The sequence below is a fragment of the Cygnus atratus genome, chromosome 8, assembly GCF_013377495.2.
Source record: "Cygnus atratus isolate AKBS03 ecotype Queensland, Australia chromosome 8, CAtr_DNAZoo_HiC_assembly, whole genome shotgun sequence".
In the NCBI taxonomy this organism is placed as follows: Eukaryota; Metazoa; Chordata; class Aves; order Anseriformes; family Anatidae; genus Cygnus; species Cygnus atratus.
The window spans coordinates 3694695-3708666 of record NC_066369.1 but is presented as its reverse complement, the minus strand read 5'-3'; the positions used below and the strand labels follow the sequence as shown (position 1 = coordinate 3708666).

The following is a 13972-nucleotide window of genomic DNA, read 5'->3' as shown; positions in this document are numbered from 1 at the left end:
AAGGTTAGTCGTACCCCTCAAAATTTGCACCAGCGTATTTTAGATAACTATCTACTCTACTTTATATAAAAGGAATTGAGATGGAAAATTATAAAAGACAGCAACTTTAAATCTAAGAGACTTACAACTCATTGGAGAGCTACAAAGGTTCTTTCTAAAAAGTTCAGACAGGCATTTCTATTTCAGTCATCTTTGGTTCGTCGGTGTGAAAAAAGTTTAGTCAGAAGTAGACTGGAATCAGTTTGGCACTGTCCATATAATCATGATACAAATCTTGCTATGACATCTGAGGGGCCACTCCAATTGCACTGTCTTTAGACCTGTAATACCAGCATTAAGACAGATGTGCCACTTTCCAATTTGGAACACAACAAAATTAGCATTATATCTAATTTAGTGGAGTAGAGCATGATTTTTTTTTTAGAAAACGCAGCAAAAATCCATCATGAGCACTGCACTAGATTTACATCAGGCAGCCTCCATCATTCTTACATCCAGCCTTGCTCACATTGCTGGCTTTTGTTAGAAAAAGTTGATGTTCAGCATCTCCAAAAATCAGCACTAGCTCAGTATTAGCTACCAAAACTAGAAGTTTGAAGTATCATTAAGTGTCAGCCTTAACTTCAATTACCCAAAGAGGGTAATTGGTACCTACCTACTTTGCAGCCACGATGCAAAGTCTGCCCTCAGAGTCCGTCCATGCATTCTGAGAAACCTGACTGGATCACTATGGAAATCTTGGTCTCTATAGCCAACAATCCACCCCCTCTATGAGAAATAAATGCTTTGTAAGTCAAGAAGGAGAATAAATAAAATAGAAACTCCCAGGTTCAATCCTGTGATCAGCATCTCAGTTATCAGGTGGGGGATGTTTACTTTTGAAGGCTATGCATGATGTTATTAATTTGATAGGCAGTGCTATTTTTGTGAGGCAATGGAACGAGAAAAATCTAGGTTAGGTTACCCTCTTAAATTATTTATTTTCAGTTTCTTTGTTTTACACTAGAAATAACACAGTGATGATGGGCTAAGTACATGGAAGACTTCTTCAAACAGAAACTTCTTATAATTCTATTTTCCCCTCAGTACACATATTATTGCACATTACTGCATTGGCAGAAGGCAGTCAAGAGAAAGTGACTGCATTACAATACTGCAACAAACAAGCAAATTCATATAAACAGTATTTTCTGATAGTGAGTGTTCCAGTAAGTTTATTAGGCAACAAAAGACCATCATCACATCTTTAACAAGAGTTTCATTTTTCCTTGATTTTATGGTGTATTCTTTTAAAAATGATTAGTGAAATGACTAGAGTAGAGGATGCATTTTTAAATATCATTGGGATATTCATTTGACCAGGGGTATTCATATGAAGGATCTCTTCTCCTTTTCTCAACTTATTTCCTATTTCCCTAATTTTTAGCCATGCTTCCCCTCCTATCTACCCTGAATTCCTGTAGCACACTCCATTTCTCTTGATGTAATAGTGCAGAAAAGTTATATATATTAAAACTATGAGTAGATAGAAAATATTTTTATGAAATAGATTATTGAGTACATCCATGCCAGCAATGCATTCCAGATAAACATAACCTGTTCCTAATACATGGATGGCTCCCTGGACATCCTTTCTCCTTTAAATTCTCTGAAGCATTTGTAGTGGTTCTAGCCAAGAGGGAGTTAACCGTTTTCCTAGCATCCTGCATGCTGCTGTGATTAGGATTTGTGACTAGAGCAGTGTTGATAACACCAATGTTTAGCTAGTGCTGAGCACTACTTGCACAACATCAAGGCTTTCTCTTCTTCCTACTACAGAGAGTAGGTAGGGGGTGGGCAAGAGGCTGGGAGGGAGCACAGCTGGGACAGCTGACTCAGGTTGGCCAAAGGTTTATTCCTTGCCATGTCACAACATGCTCGGCAATAAAAATGGAAAGGTTGCTTTCCAAGGTAGCCACAACTCAGAATGTCTGGGCACCAGTCTGCTTGTGGTGACTGATTGCCTTTGCAATTTATTTTTTTTTTTTTTCTTTTTTTTGGCACTTCCAGTTCTCACCCCTGTTGCACTGGGAGGTAGGGAAGTAAGCGAGTGGCAGTGTCAGGGTCAACCCACTGCAGTCCCATAACAAACTACATTTTCCAAAACCCCAAGACAGGTGCAATTTGAGGTAACAATAATGTAAAATGGTGTCATCTAGGAGGTCTACTATCAATCTGGTATTTTCATATTAAAGTTACAACTCCTTTACATATTTTAAAATTCAAATGCAGGGCTTCTGACTCTTTATTATAAGTGGTTTGGTCTTTTCAAGCACAAATACAGACTTATTCATCCTTATTCTTTGGGCTTAGATGCTTAAATGACTATCCTTGCACACCCTTAGAATTAGTCTAAGAACAGCTTAAGTTAGGATCTCTGAGAGCAACTCCTGACAAATGGTAGTGTGAGCCCAGATCAGCAAGCACAAAGGAAAAAAGCTCTCATGCCTCCCACCTCTCCCAGCCATATTTACCATGCTGGAGATGACCCAGCTGTGACTGCCCATGCCAATCTGATGGCCTATGGCAGCAGAAGGCAGACTGGCCCCAATGTGCCACAGGATCTGCCTTAAACCTTCACAGATTTTCTTGTGTTTCACAATATAATTATCTAACCAGTGTGTGTAATAGCTATTTTCCATTCTTGTCCCTAGCAGGTGTTTTTCAGCATTATAATGCATTATTTATACTGTCCTGGCCACTTAAAAAAGAGATCTTCCATCTGCACTGGCAACACTTTCAATGCTCATTAGCATACAGTAAGCAGTTGTCTCCCTTTCACTGAGATGTAATGATTACCATAGCAGTTGTGTTGACTGAAATTTGCTCCTTCTCTTTGGAATAAGAGAAAATTCAGACTAAAGCTGCTGAGAAATTTAGCCATAAAACTTTAAAAGAGTGCATGCAATCAAACATCTAGAGACAGTGCATATGATTGCGCACACCATAAGTTCACATACACTTATGCATGTACAGGTCTGTCACTGGCAGCCATGTACGTGCTTGTGTAAGACAATGCAGCTTGCACAGTAAGTCTGGGACCCTTCGATTCTTGTCATAATCTGTTTAGTGCAATGAATAAAATGACATAGCTAGCATTCATAGAAGCCAATATTCTGCCAAATATTGCTTATGAAATAAGTGGTTCAAGTAGATACACATTGGATTCATTCACATATATATCTTATAACAAAATCCAAACAAGATTTTACATTAATATTTTTGGTTAAAACTTCAAAAGTACAATATTCCATTTATCCAAAGAAATGCTGTTAAATCAGTAGCAGAAGATGTATTAGTGCAGGCATAAGATTACTTTCTATTGCAAGGGTACTTGCACTTCCAAGGCATCCGCCCCAGTGGGATTTGGAGAGCTTTACGAATGTCATTTAGTACAAATCCGTGCAATGGAGAGATGTATCATTATCACCCTCTTGTAGATGGAGAAACAAGTCAGGAAGGAAAAGTGACTTTGCCAAAGATTACCTAGCAAGTCATTGCACACACGCAGTAGGAATCCAGAGTTTCCTCTCAGCAAGCTCTAATAATGAGACTGTAGAGCTTCCTGGATTTATATTATGTATGACAACAGACATGCACCAATTAAGTAAGAACTAATTCTACTTTGTGAGGGAAAGAAATGTTACAACAAATTCGATCATAAGCTGGAGAGTGAAAGAAATAAAGCACTTGGAATTGGTTTGTGCAACCACTGAAAAAAAATACTCACTTCATTTTCCCCTCTTTATTACCTGCAATAAGTAGAATAATAATGCTTATGAACACTTCAGGAGGATGTTTTGGTTGCTTTGATTTTATTTCCCTTTCAAGACCTGCTATAAATCATACACTCACTTGGTATATGTAGCAGCTACCAATATTCATTTGCATCACAGCAGCTAGGAATATCAACTATCTTTCCTACCTATCTCCAAAATAGCTTCTGTCCAATTGGTTTTCACAACCTTCTCCTGGTATTTGCTCACTTTGGAACAGCCTTCCAGATGCTTTCTGCCCCACAGATGCTTCCAGCCTACAGAAGCAGTACATCCACTTTTTTTTTTTAAATGGCCAATTCATGCTCAACTTCTTCCCTAATATAAATAAATACACAAAATCACAAGCAGAGTTACTGAAGTCCATGGTGCAAAACTGTTACAAAGAGAGGCCATAAACACCCAGACTGTGCATGACATTATGTTCCTTGTACAGTCCCATTTAGGATGGATAAATTCTCAGAGGTTTGATTTTCCAATTACTACAATGAGTTATCATTAGGACTTCCTTAGATAGTCAGCTGCTTCTTTCAAAGTCAAGGGAAAGAGACCAACGTTGCTTCTAAAAATCTCACTCTATGTAACACCATCTGAACCTTTTAGTGGTGAGAAAAATGCCTAGAAATATCACTTTTTTTCCTATTTATTCTCTATGTTCCTGAACTTCCTGACATTTGCTAGAAACACAAAACCTTTCTTTCATTAGATATCTATTGAGCATCGTAAGAAAGAGCTCCCTTTTTTATTTTTACTGAAAGAATGAAACAGCACCAAAATTTTCTCTATACAGATAATTTTGTGCCCATTAATTCAGCTCTTTTTATTTTAGTTTGGTGGTGTGTTCCCCTCCCAATTAAGCCAATATTATGGCTCAAAAAATGTATTGCAGGTGCTCTCAGTTACTCTGCCTCAAAATTTCCTTTTCATTTGATGAGACCCAGACAAGCTCTAACTGAAAAACTCAACGGAAGTCACATCAGGCTAACCTCTGCCACACTGAACGTGAGAAGCTCACCTACCATCTCACCTACCAGCAACTTCCCATTGCCAGGCAGCAAGGCACAGGGGCTTGAGACAGCGATATAAAATTTGACACCCCATGTCATACAGCAGGGAAGCTATACCTTTGCAGTCACATTTTCCAAGAACAGCAGGGGTACTGTGAATACAAATCCTAGGGCAGAAAAGTATTCTTATCTCTTCAAAGATGCACCAAGGACTAGAGAAACCTACCAAAATGGTAACAAAGCTTGAGGCTGACAGACCCACTCAACAGTTCCCATTTCCCAGGCAGGAATCCTCTGATAAAGATGTTCTGAGAATAAAACCCAAGGGGTCCAAAGAGTCACCAGGGTACTGAGGCAGCTGGGAATCCCCAGGTTGTCTAAGACAATCCCGAACAGGTTTAACAGATGCTAGCTCAGAAGTGCTTCCCATTTCATATGATGTTTTCCTATGTTCTGTTTTCCTACCTACAAACCAAGATAAAGAAAAGTCTCAATGGGAAACTCTTTGGAGTTCGGGGGGTTTGGTTTGTCTGTATGTTTGTTTTTAATTTCAGACTCCTAGACATGCCATGCCACAGAAGTTTTATGTAAATAATACTGCTTTTTCAGTATACTAGCATCACCACACCCTAGCAAGAAACTTCGGCATGCAAGATCAATTTTAATATAGCTACATGAACAATTATAAGGTTCATATTGCAAGTATAGGCTGGGATTAAATCAACACATTTCACATTTAGGTAGATGAGAAGAAGCTGTTTCCAATTCTGGTGGAGGAAAGAGGAAATTTTCTTGCACTAATACAAACTTGGAAGTATTTACAACCACACAGAAAACACCTTGCTTTGTCAGTGAACTCTTAAAGACTGTATTGAGCTTTATTCCTGAAAGAGCTCTCATTCATTTCCTTTCTGTATCAAATTAAAGACTGGGCTTGGGCAAGCTATAAAGGAATTATCTTCATAAAGTCAGTAACACTAATTATATCAGTGTTAAACTGCATTTTATAGCATCATGTCATCAAAATGCTGTGTTATTCATCTGCAATAACTTATTTAACTGTAGTAGTAAGTCAATAATACTTCAGCAGACAGCACACTTGCTATTTCAGAATGAGCAAAACCACAAATGATTTTGGCAACGTTTTACAGTTCTTCTGTAACAAATGGGTAAACACATTAGAAAGTAAGGCTCCAAAAGACAGAACAGGAGAAAAGAATGATACCATTCTCTTGAGGAATGAGAGCTCAGCTTTACTGTTTTCTTAATTGCATTCACCCGATTCTTTTACATTCCAATCATATACTGGAAGCAGCACCATGTTAGATAACTGTCTAAAGCTTTGACAGAATAAAGTGTGAAATGAATTTCAAATGGATTTCAATGGGAGGGGAGGAAAATTGGGCCTCGATTGCATTTCCTAGTTATAGTGTAAGCCTATTGTCTCACATTTGCCTTCTGATCATCAGCCAGCATAGGTTCACTGTATTCAAGACCAGTATTTAGCACGTCAGTTGATTTGGGGAATACTTGCGGTAATTTATTTCCATAAAAGTTGCTTGTACAGCCTTAAACAGTTCAAAACAACATAAGCTGATTTATCAAGTTGATCGTTCAGCTGAGACATGATTTGGGGCGGGTCCAGTTCTTTCAAGCAGCTCTTTGCAAGCTCAAAGACCTCCCTGGTGTCTGGTTCCAGTCTGCATGTGTCTGGAAGCAATGGGTTGAGATCTGACTGCTCAGAACAAAAGACTGATGACACCTATGTACTTGACTCCAAATATTTTTCAAACGAACTGAAGAGTGAGGTTGTGAAATAAGCTTCAGTTAGAGTAAGGGTGAGGGTGGGCAAGTGCAAACAGCGTTTCCCCATTTTTAAAGCCACGTTAACAAATTTATGAAGAGGCTGTCTGCAATAGCAGGGTATAGACTTACATGAGCTAAACGTTGGAGGAGGCTTCATGTATTAAGCCCTTGTGCCTAAATTTCTCCAAGCTGCAAGGCAGCTGTTGTGACAGGACAGTGGTGGGCACTGAGCTCTGCTGCTTCCTTCCTCCTGCCCACGCTACCTGTCAGTAGGCCAACAGACCTCAGGTACCGCTGAGATTTATAGCGGAAAACTGCTGATGGGATGAAAAGGATCAGTATAACGGGACTGGTTTGCCATAGATGGAAAGAGTACTTGTACCATAACTTAGTTCTGAATAGCTGTTCCATCAAGATATATCACAAATAGGCAGATGTCTGAGCGTGTTTAATGAACAAGGAAAAGAAAAGATGGGACAGACTATAGGGCAGGAGAATAAAAACATCCTCATGCCTTTTACAAGATGTTCTGTTTCAGTATGCTGAAAAGAGGAGCTTTGTCACTTTTTCACTCAGCTGCCTCTCAGCTACCTAGCAAATCTCCTAGCGGTCTTCCTTTCTTCATATCACTACATGCTATCTGGGAATAAAAATTTAATCACATGAATATACCCCAGATTCACACTACCAATCATTTAGCCACTGAAGTACAATGTCATCTCTTTTTCATGTTGAACAGTTGCTCAATCCATTCTGAAAGACCATTCTCTAAAAGCATCTGAATCCTGCCACACAGGAAAGCTGCTCAGTTCATACAGTTAAACCAAATCAGGACTGAGGAGTTTTATTGAGTTAATGATGACACAAAATTAACCGGCAATCAGTGAACTATATGTTCAGGATCAATATAAGTGATAAAACAGATGAGCAATAGCAGACACTTAAACATTAATAAACCGACAAATTTCTCAACACCCTTCTCTAGCTCGTGTCAAAAAGCTCCAGCCACACGCACGCACCACAGGCAGAGCTATGTGTGCATCCCCTACAATGGCCAGCATGGGCTGCGAGCCCACTGCCTGCTCGTACACCTCTCCTGCCAGACAGGTGGGCACATGCTGCTCCCCACAATCTGCCACACACAGCTGAGAAAGCCTGCCAGAGTGCACAGACACAGGGACACAGGCACAGGCGTACTCCCGCAGGACGCTCACAGCACTCGCTGAGGTGACTGCTCCGCTGGGCCTCAGCAAAACTCATGGTTTTGCAGCTGCCTGCACCAAACCGGATGGATGACTGCTGCCAAACTGCCTTTGCATTACTGTTTGCTCCACCTTCCTCCCCAAGCTCCACATAGCTGCCCTCACAGAGAGATTTGCAATTCTGGCTCGTGTTGCGGTCTCCTATGCGTGTGCCAGAGGTGGGCTCCCTGCACCGCATGCCTCTGCCACGGGCTGCTCAACTGCTGTCAGTTTGGACCCTGAATTTCATGGCCCAGTTTTGGTTTGCTGCGCGTGTTTATTTATTTAGTAAAAAAAATGGTGGGTTTCAGAGTTCCAAATTCTTTGCATATGTTCCGCTACTCATGTCCGTACAGTATTTTAAAGCTACCCAATTAGTGTACCCATCTAACTCATACATTCACTCATGCTACACTTGTATTTTGATAATCTTAAAACTACAAATTCAAGAGTGATGCCTTTTTTTCTTAATTTCTTTCTATTCACTATTAGTTTTCTGATAATTTTCTTTGAAATTATTTCAGTCCCATCCAAAGGTTTGAGTTTACCTAATGCCCATTTCTGAGACAATTTACTTATGTACCACTTAAAAATAAAAAAAGAACTTGACCACTATAAGATACAGCCCTCCACTTTCCACGCTAATTGCAGTTCATCACTGTAGAAAAACAGCACTTGGCACACAAACTAGTGGTGTTACTATCTACAGAAAATTCCTGAATAAAAATTATGTAATATGTTTTCTACAATTGGTTATCAAAAGATTCTTTAAAATAGGAAACTCCAAAGTATCATGATCAATGGAAAACAAACATCCATTAATCCTAACTTTTCACTGAACTTTCTGAAGACAAAAATAAGGCGGTTTTTGTGTCTTTTCATTTATTATTAAATGTTATTCACTTCAGCTGGGAAGATACTTTACTATGTTGTATTTTTCATGTCCTGAAAATGTGACTGTGCTTTAAAATATATAAAAACAAAAACAAACATTTTTCTTAACTTATTTATACTGTCGTTCAATAGAGAAAAGTTCATACAGTGAAGATGACAATCCATCCTCAACCTAATCCTGAATCCCTGGGAGCCACTATTTAGTTTTGAGCAATTGGTCTCGTGCTCTGTCTTATGTCAAGGAAAGTTGTGTAATTATTTGCATTAATGGATTTGTTTTTCTAATTTCAGCATGTGGCAAATTGATGAAAATTACAGGCCCCATTACAGTCAAGATATCCGGAACCCGATTTGGAGCCTGGATGACAGATCCATTAGCATCAGAGAAAAACAACCGAGTACGTTAAGGCGCTGAAATATCTTTGGGTTCTTTTACAGATTTACTTGCTTGATTTAAATCTTTAAAAAGAGATTTTCCGTCTAGGAAATGTCCAAAGAGAGAAGATAACTGAGCACATTTGTGCCCTTTCGTTACATTGTTTAGGGATAAAATCCATCTGAAATGGCTACACTTTTTTTTTCTCTCTCTCTATCATTTTATTGACCTTGGCTCTTTAAGAACCTAAGTAATTTAACAGAAACATCAATATTTTCACCAGTGAGCATAACCCATAACACACGACAGTCAAAAATCACAGGATTAAGCCCCAAATAAGTGGTCTTCAGACCACTGGCCTCCTCAGATGCAAGCTATGTTATTGTTTCAATCTGTGATAGGATCCCAAATGGACACATCTTTATAGAGGTGCTCCCTTCCTCAAAGGGCTTTTGAAGTCAAAACAGTAGGTTTCATTCCTGTGAGATCCAAAAGGTTAATCTTTTGAACAACAACAACAAAAACCACAGCCGATAGGAAAGGCAGCATACAAATGGTAATAACTAAAGATTCACATGCAGCTCTCTCCTACCCACCGTGTCCACGCCATTTTGCTGCTGCCTCCAGCAGTCTCGGTTGCCTCTGGGAGAGCAGCAGACACTGCTCAGTGCTGTCTGAGCAGTCTCTCCTGCCACCTCAGCACCCGCGGAGCTGCTCCATAGTCCTCAGCACAGGCCCTCTCCATGCTCCCCCAGTGCCACCCTCTCAGAGCAGCACGCAGGCTGCCCCATGCACACCATGTAAAGCAGCAAACCATATTCCTTGCAGGATCTCAGCTAGCAGGAAGATGGGGAGCTGTGCTGGTGTCCATGCAAATAGTGTGTTAACAGGGCTTTTGAAATCTGCGCAAAAATGTCTGCAGAAATTGCTCTGCTCTTTTGTTAGTCAGGATCTGATTTTTCCTCTGAGAGGAACTAACTGGAGAAAAGACAAAATACATGAAGGGAAAAATGGGGGATACAGAATGTTAAATAAAAAGTGAATTTGTGTTCTTTTGTTTTAAGGGAAAAAATGGTTCCCAAACTTTACTGGTTTCATTGCTATTACATTTGGTTTTGTGCACCATTTTTCACTGGTCAAAGATTCAACTGAGGAAAATTCAGCCAAGTGTATTTCTAAGCATAAAACCAAGCATAGTTCACGTGCCCTTTCCACCTCTCTCCTTAATTATTGGTCTCTGAGAATATCTTCAGCAAGTCCCATATAGCAGAGACCCAGACATTAAATAACTGCAGGCACTGCAGCTGTAACAGTCTTCCTAAGAGTTCACTTGTATAGGTAAGTTTTGATTTAGAAATTCAAGAGTTCCTCAATGTCTTTTTAACAGGAAGGTGGACACTATTGTACTTTGATAGTTTGCTGCACACCCAAAACCTTTTTCTGTCTTTTTTGGCAATGTATCCATCATGCCATATCATGATCATGTGCCACAGACTGTGTTCCAGGTGTTCACTTCCAAACTTTCTTTTCTTTCCAGGTCTGGTACATGGACAGTTACACTAACAATAAAATTGTCCGCGAATATAAATCAATTGCAGACTTCGTCAGTGGGGCTGAATCACGGACATACAACCTTCCATTCAAATGGGCAGGAACCAACCACGTTGTCTACAATGGCTCCCTCTATTTCAACAAGTATCAGAGCAACATCATCATCAAATACAGCTTTGACACTGGGCGGGTGCTTGCACAGCGTAGCCTTGAGTATGCCGGCTTTCACAATGTCTACCCTTACACCTGGGGTGGCTTTTCTGATATTGACCTGATGGCAGATGAGATTGGGCTATGGGCTGTGTATGCCACCAACCAGAATGCAGGCAACATTGTCATCAGCCAGCTAAACCAAGACACGCTGGAGGTGCTGAAGAGCTGGAGCACAGGATACCCAAAGAGAAGCGCTGGAGAATCCTTCATGATCTGTGGCACCTTGTATGTTACTAACTCTCACCTAACAGGAGCCAAGGTCTACTACTCTTACTCCACCAAAACCTCCACTTACGAATACACAGACATTCCTTTCCATAATCAGTATTTTCATATATCCATGCTTGACTACAATGCAAGGGATAGAGCTCTCTATGCCTGGAATAACGGACATCAAGTCCTGTTTAATGTCACCCTTTTCCACGTCATTAAGACTGAAGATGACACATAATTCTCTTTCCCTTTCCTTTCCCTCACTTCCCACCCTCAAAGCAGTGTCATTTGTGATAAATTCTAAAGCCTTCATCTCTCTCTATTCCTTTTAATTTACATTTCCTTTTTCCATTAAGGAAAAGCAACATTTTGTACTACACAATGCATTTCAAATATGGCTGAGCCTGTCAAAAATTACCTGTTGGACATAAAAGCATCTTAACTCATGATTCTACAAGGTCTTGATGGACCTTATTGTGAAAGCACTAAAAAGGATTTAAGTGACTAAAGACAGTTTTAAAAAGATTATGATCTGCCTTATTGTAGAGTCAGAGACTAATGGTGGCTTAAATGCATGAATATCTTTTTTTTTTTTTTACCTCATTTTTGATTTTAATCTATTGTTCAACATCAGGAAACATTTTGGTAGCAGACATTGCACACTGTATTTTTTTTTTATTATTATTCTAAAGGAAAGATTTAGGAATTTAATTTACATGAACATGGAGTATGACTCATTTTGCCATCAATCAATTTCAGATGTGGTGCTGTATAGTATGTTTTTAAATCTCTTGCAAACATTTTATCAACAGTATGTATTTCTACCATTGTAACCACCATTGTGCAATTGTATCTCTTCACTTCTGTGAAAGTAAACTAAGTACTATTTTTTATAAAATATATTGAAGCTTAATTGCAGTTCTGGCTATGGGTCAGTTGAAAGTGGTAAATCTGAGAAAAGGTTGTTATTTCTCAGAAAGACAGATCAATAGTTTCTCAGGTGCATGATCCCTATTCCCAGCTTTGCTTGGTAGATCCCTTCTTACTCACCATTGGTGCTTACTGGCAAATTTGCAGTTTTGAAGCCTCACACCAATCCCAGCTTTACAACTGTTCACCCTGTCCAATTTTTACCACCCTGCAAGCTCTGTCTTTTTCTCCTGCTCTTCCCTCCCACTATTTTCTTTCCTTTATGCTCACTCCCTGGTCTGGGCCTTGGAAAACTGAACCTGACAGTGGGCTGCTGCCGATGCCCCCGGCCTGGGGGTGGGAGCACGTACCACACTCGCACTGTTCTAGGGCAGCGCAGAACAGTGCTAGAAGACAAATTACTTTCCTTCATCTGCCCATCTTCGTATTCATAATAGAAGAACATTTATCTGTTGATGAAGGATTTTTTGGGATGACAGTAATTAGGAAGAAAATACAAAGGAAAAGGCTCGAGTGATCAGTGTGACACCTGATAGCTTCCAGAAATACTTGTTTCTTAAAGGTATTAGCTGTAACCATAAGTAATGATACTACTGCTAGCAAAACCCAAACATCTCTGCAAAAAGTTGGCGTCAGTGCTGTGGCTGCTTTCTGGCAAGGGAGAGTAATGTGGCGGCTATGTGGCTTGCTGCACTCTCTCATTAGAAGTTGAAAGGTAGGGGTATTTTATTGAGGAAGAAAGAAAGAAGCTTGCCCCATATTTCATTGGAAATTTGGGGGGTGGGGGAGGTATTCTGTTGAGGAAAAAGAATGAGGTGCTATTTACCTATTTTGACATGTACAGAAAGAAACTAACATTAATAAAATGTCTATACTAGTTCTTAAACTGAGCTGTCACATAAGGCAGAGAGACGGGTATCTGAAAGCATGAAAAGCTTTGTTCCACACAAAACCTGAGATTCTCCTTTTTTCCTCTTTTAAACCCTTTGAAACTGGACTCATAGAAAAGCAAAAACACATACAAAAGTGTTCCTGTTTAAGAAGAAAAAAAATTAAATGCACTGATATTTTTGCCAGATCTATTTTGAAGCCATTTGATTTGTTGATTTTTCCAATATACCAGCTGAGACCACCTTAAGTCTAATCAATGTTTTCATTATTATAAATATATATTGTATATACACTAACAAGTCTGCTTTACAATATAAGCCCATGTGGAGCTGAATAACAAATTGCCTTGTTTTTCATACTGGTTGCAAAACAAAAAAACACCTGTGAGGTTTCAAGAACTGATAAAGCAGGGGAACAACAACAAGTGCATTACAACAAGACCAGAGAAAAGTTACTCTCCTACCTTGCTAAAACAATCGCTGTTATCCTTTAAAATCACTCACAGTGGAGACAGAGCCCAGGTAAACAGACAGGTTAAACCCCTGAGCTCCTGTACCCACTTGCTGGTGCCACACTTTCCTGTCTTGACAACGAGCCTTCTTCTGCAACATGTGAAAGCGTACATGACTGCTGATTTAAAAGGCATTTTATATCATACAGGAATGTTTTATCAAACTGAAATATCTTCAGATTTTTAATCAAAAGCCCTAAAACAAACACTAACCTTTCTTCCTCATAGAGTAACTTCAACAACACAGATTTTGAAAATACAGTGCTCCCAAGACATTTAGGTAGAAATTAACATTCCTTTCAAACATTAATAAACACATCTGAAAAAAAAATGTCACTACCATATTTGCTTATGAAATTTTCACAAAGTGTAATTATCATACATACATTAGTACAAGTTGATAATGTTTCTTACAGTAGGATTAATCTCATTTAGTTAGCAATTTAAACAGCAACATGTCTACACTCCTATCAGTCAAAGGAAGGAAAGAGATGACTGAAGGGTGCTGGATATGGGAAAGAAAA

General features: G+C 39.4%; 1 protein-coding gene across 6 annotated transcripts in view; it reads left to right on the top strand.

Annotated features, from left to right (window-relative positions):
* OLFM3 (olfactomedin 3) overlaps nt 1-13737 on the top strand; it is a 61245-nt gene extending 47508 nt beyond the window's left edge. For 3 of the 6 annotated variants that reach the window (XM_050712382.1, XM_035538043.2, XM_050712383.1), the window contains 2 exons: nt 9055-9161; nt 10677-13736. In XM_050712382.1, coding sequence (XP_050568339.1) covers nt 9055-9161; nt 10677-11354 — 785 coding nt within the window. In that variant the 3' untranslated portion in view covers nt 11355-13736. Of the gene's footprint in view, nt 1-9054; nt 9162-10676 lie in introns of all 6 variants that reach the window. The other 3 variants (XM_035538047.2, XM_035538045.2, XM_035538044.2) reach the window with 2 other exon arrangements.
* The last annotated feature ends 235 nt before the right edge of the window (nt 13738-13972 follow it).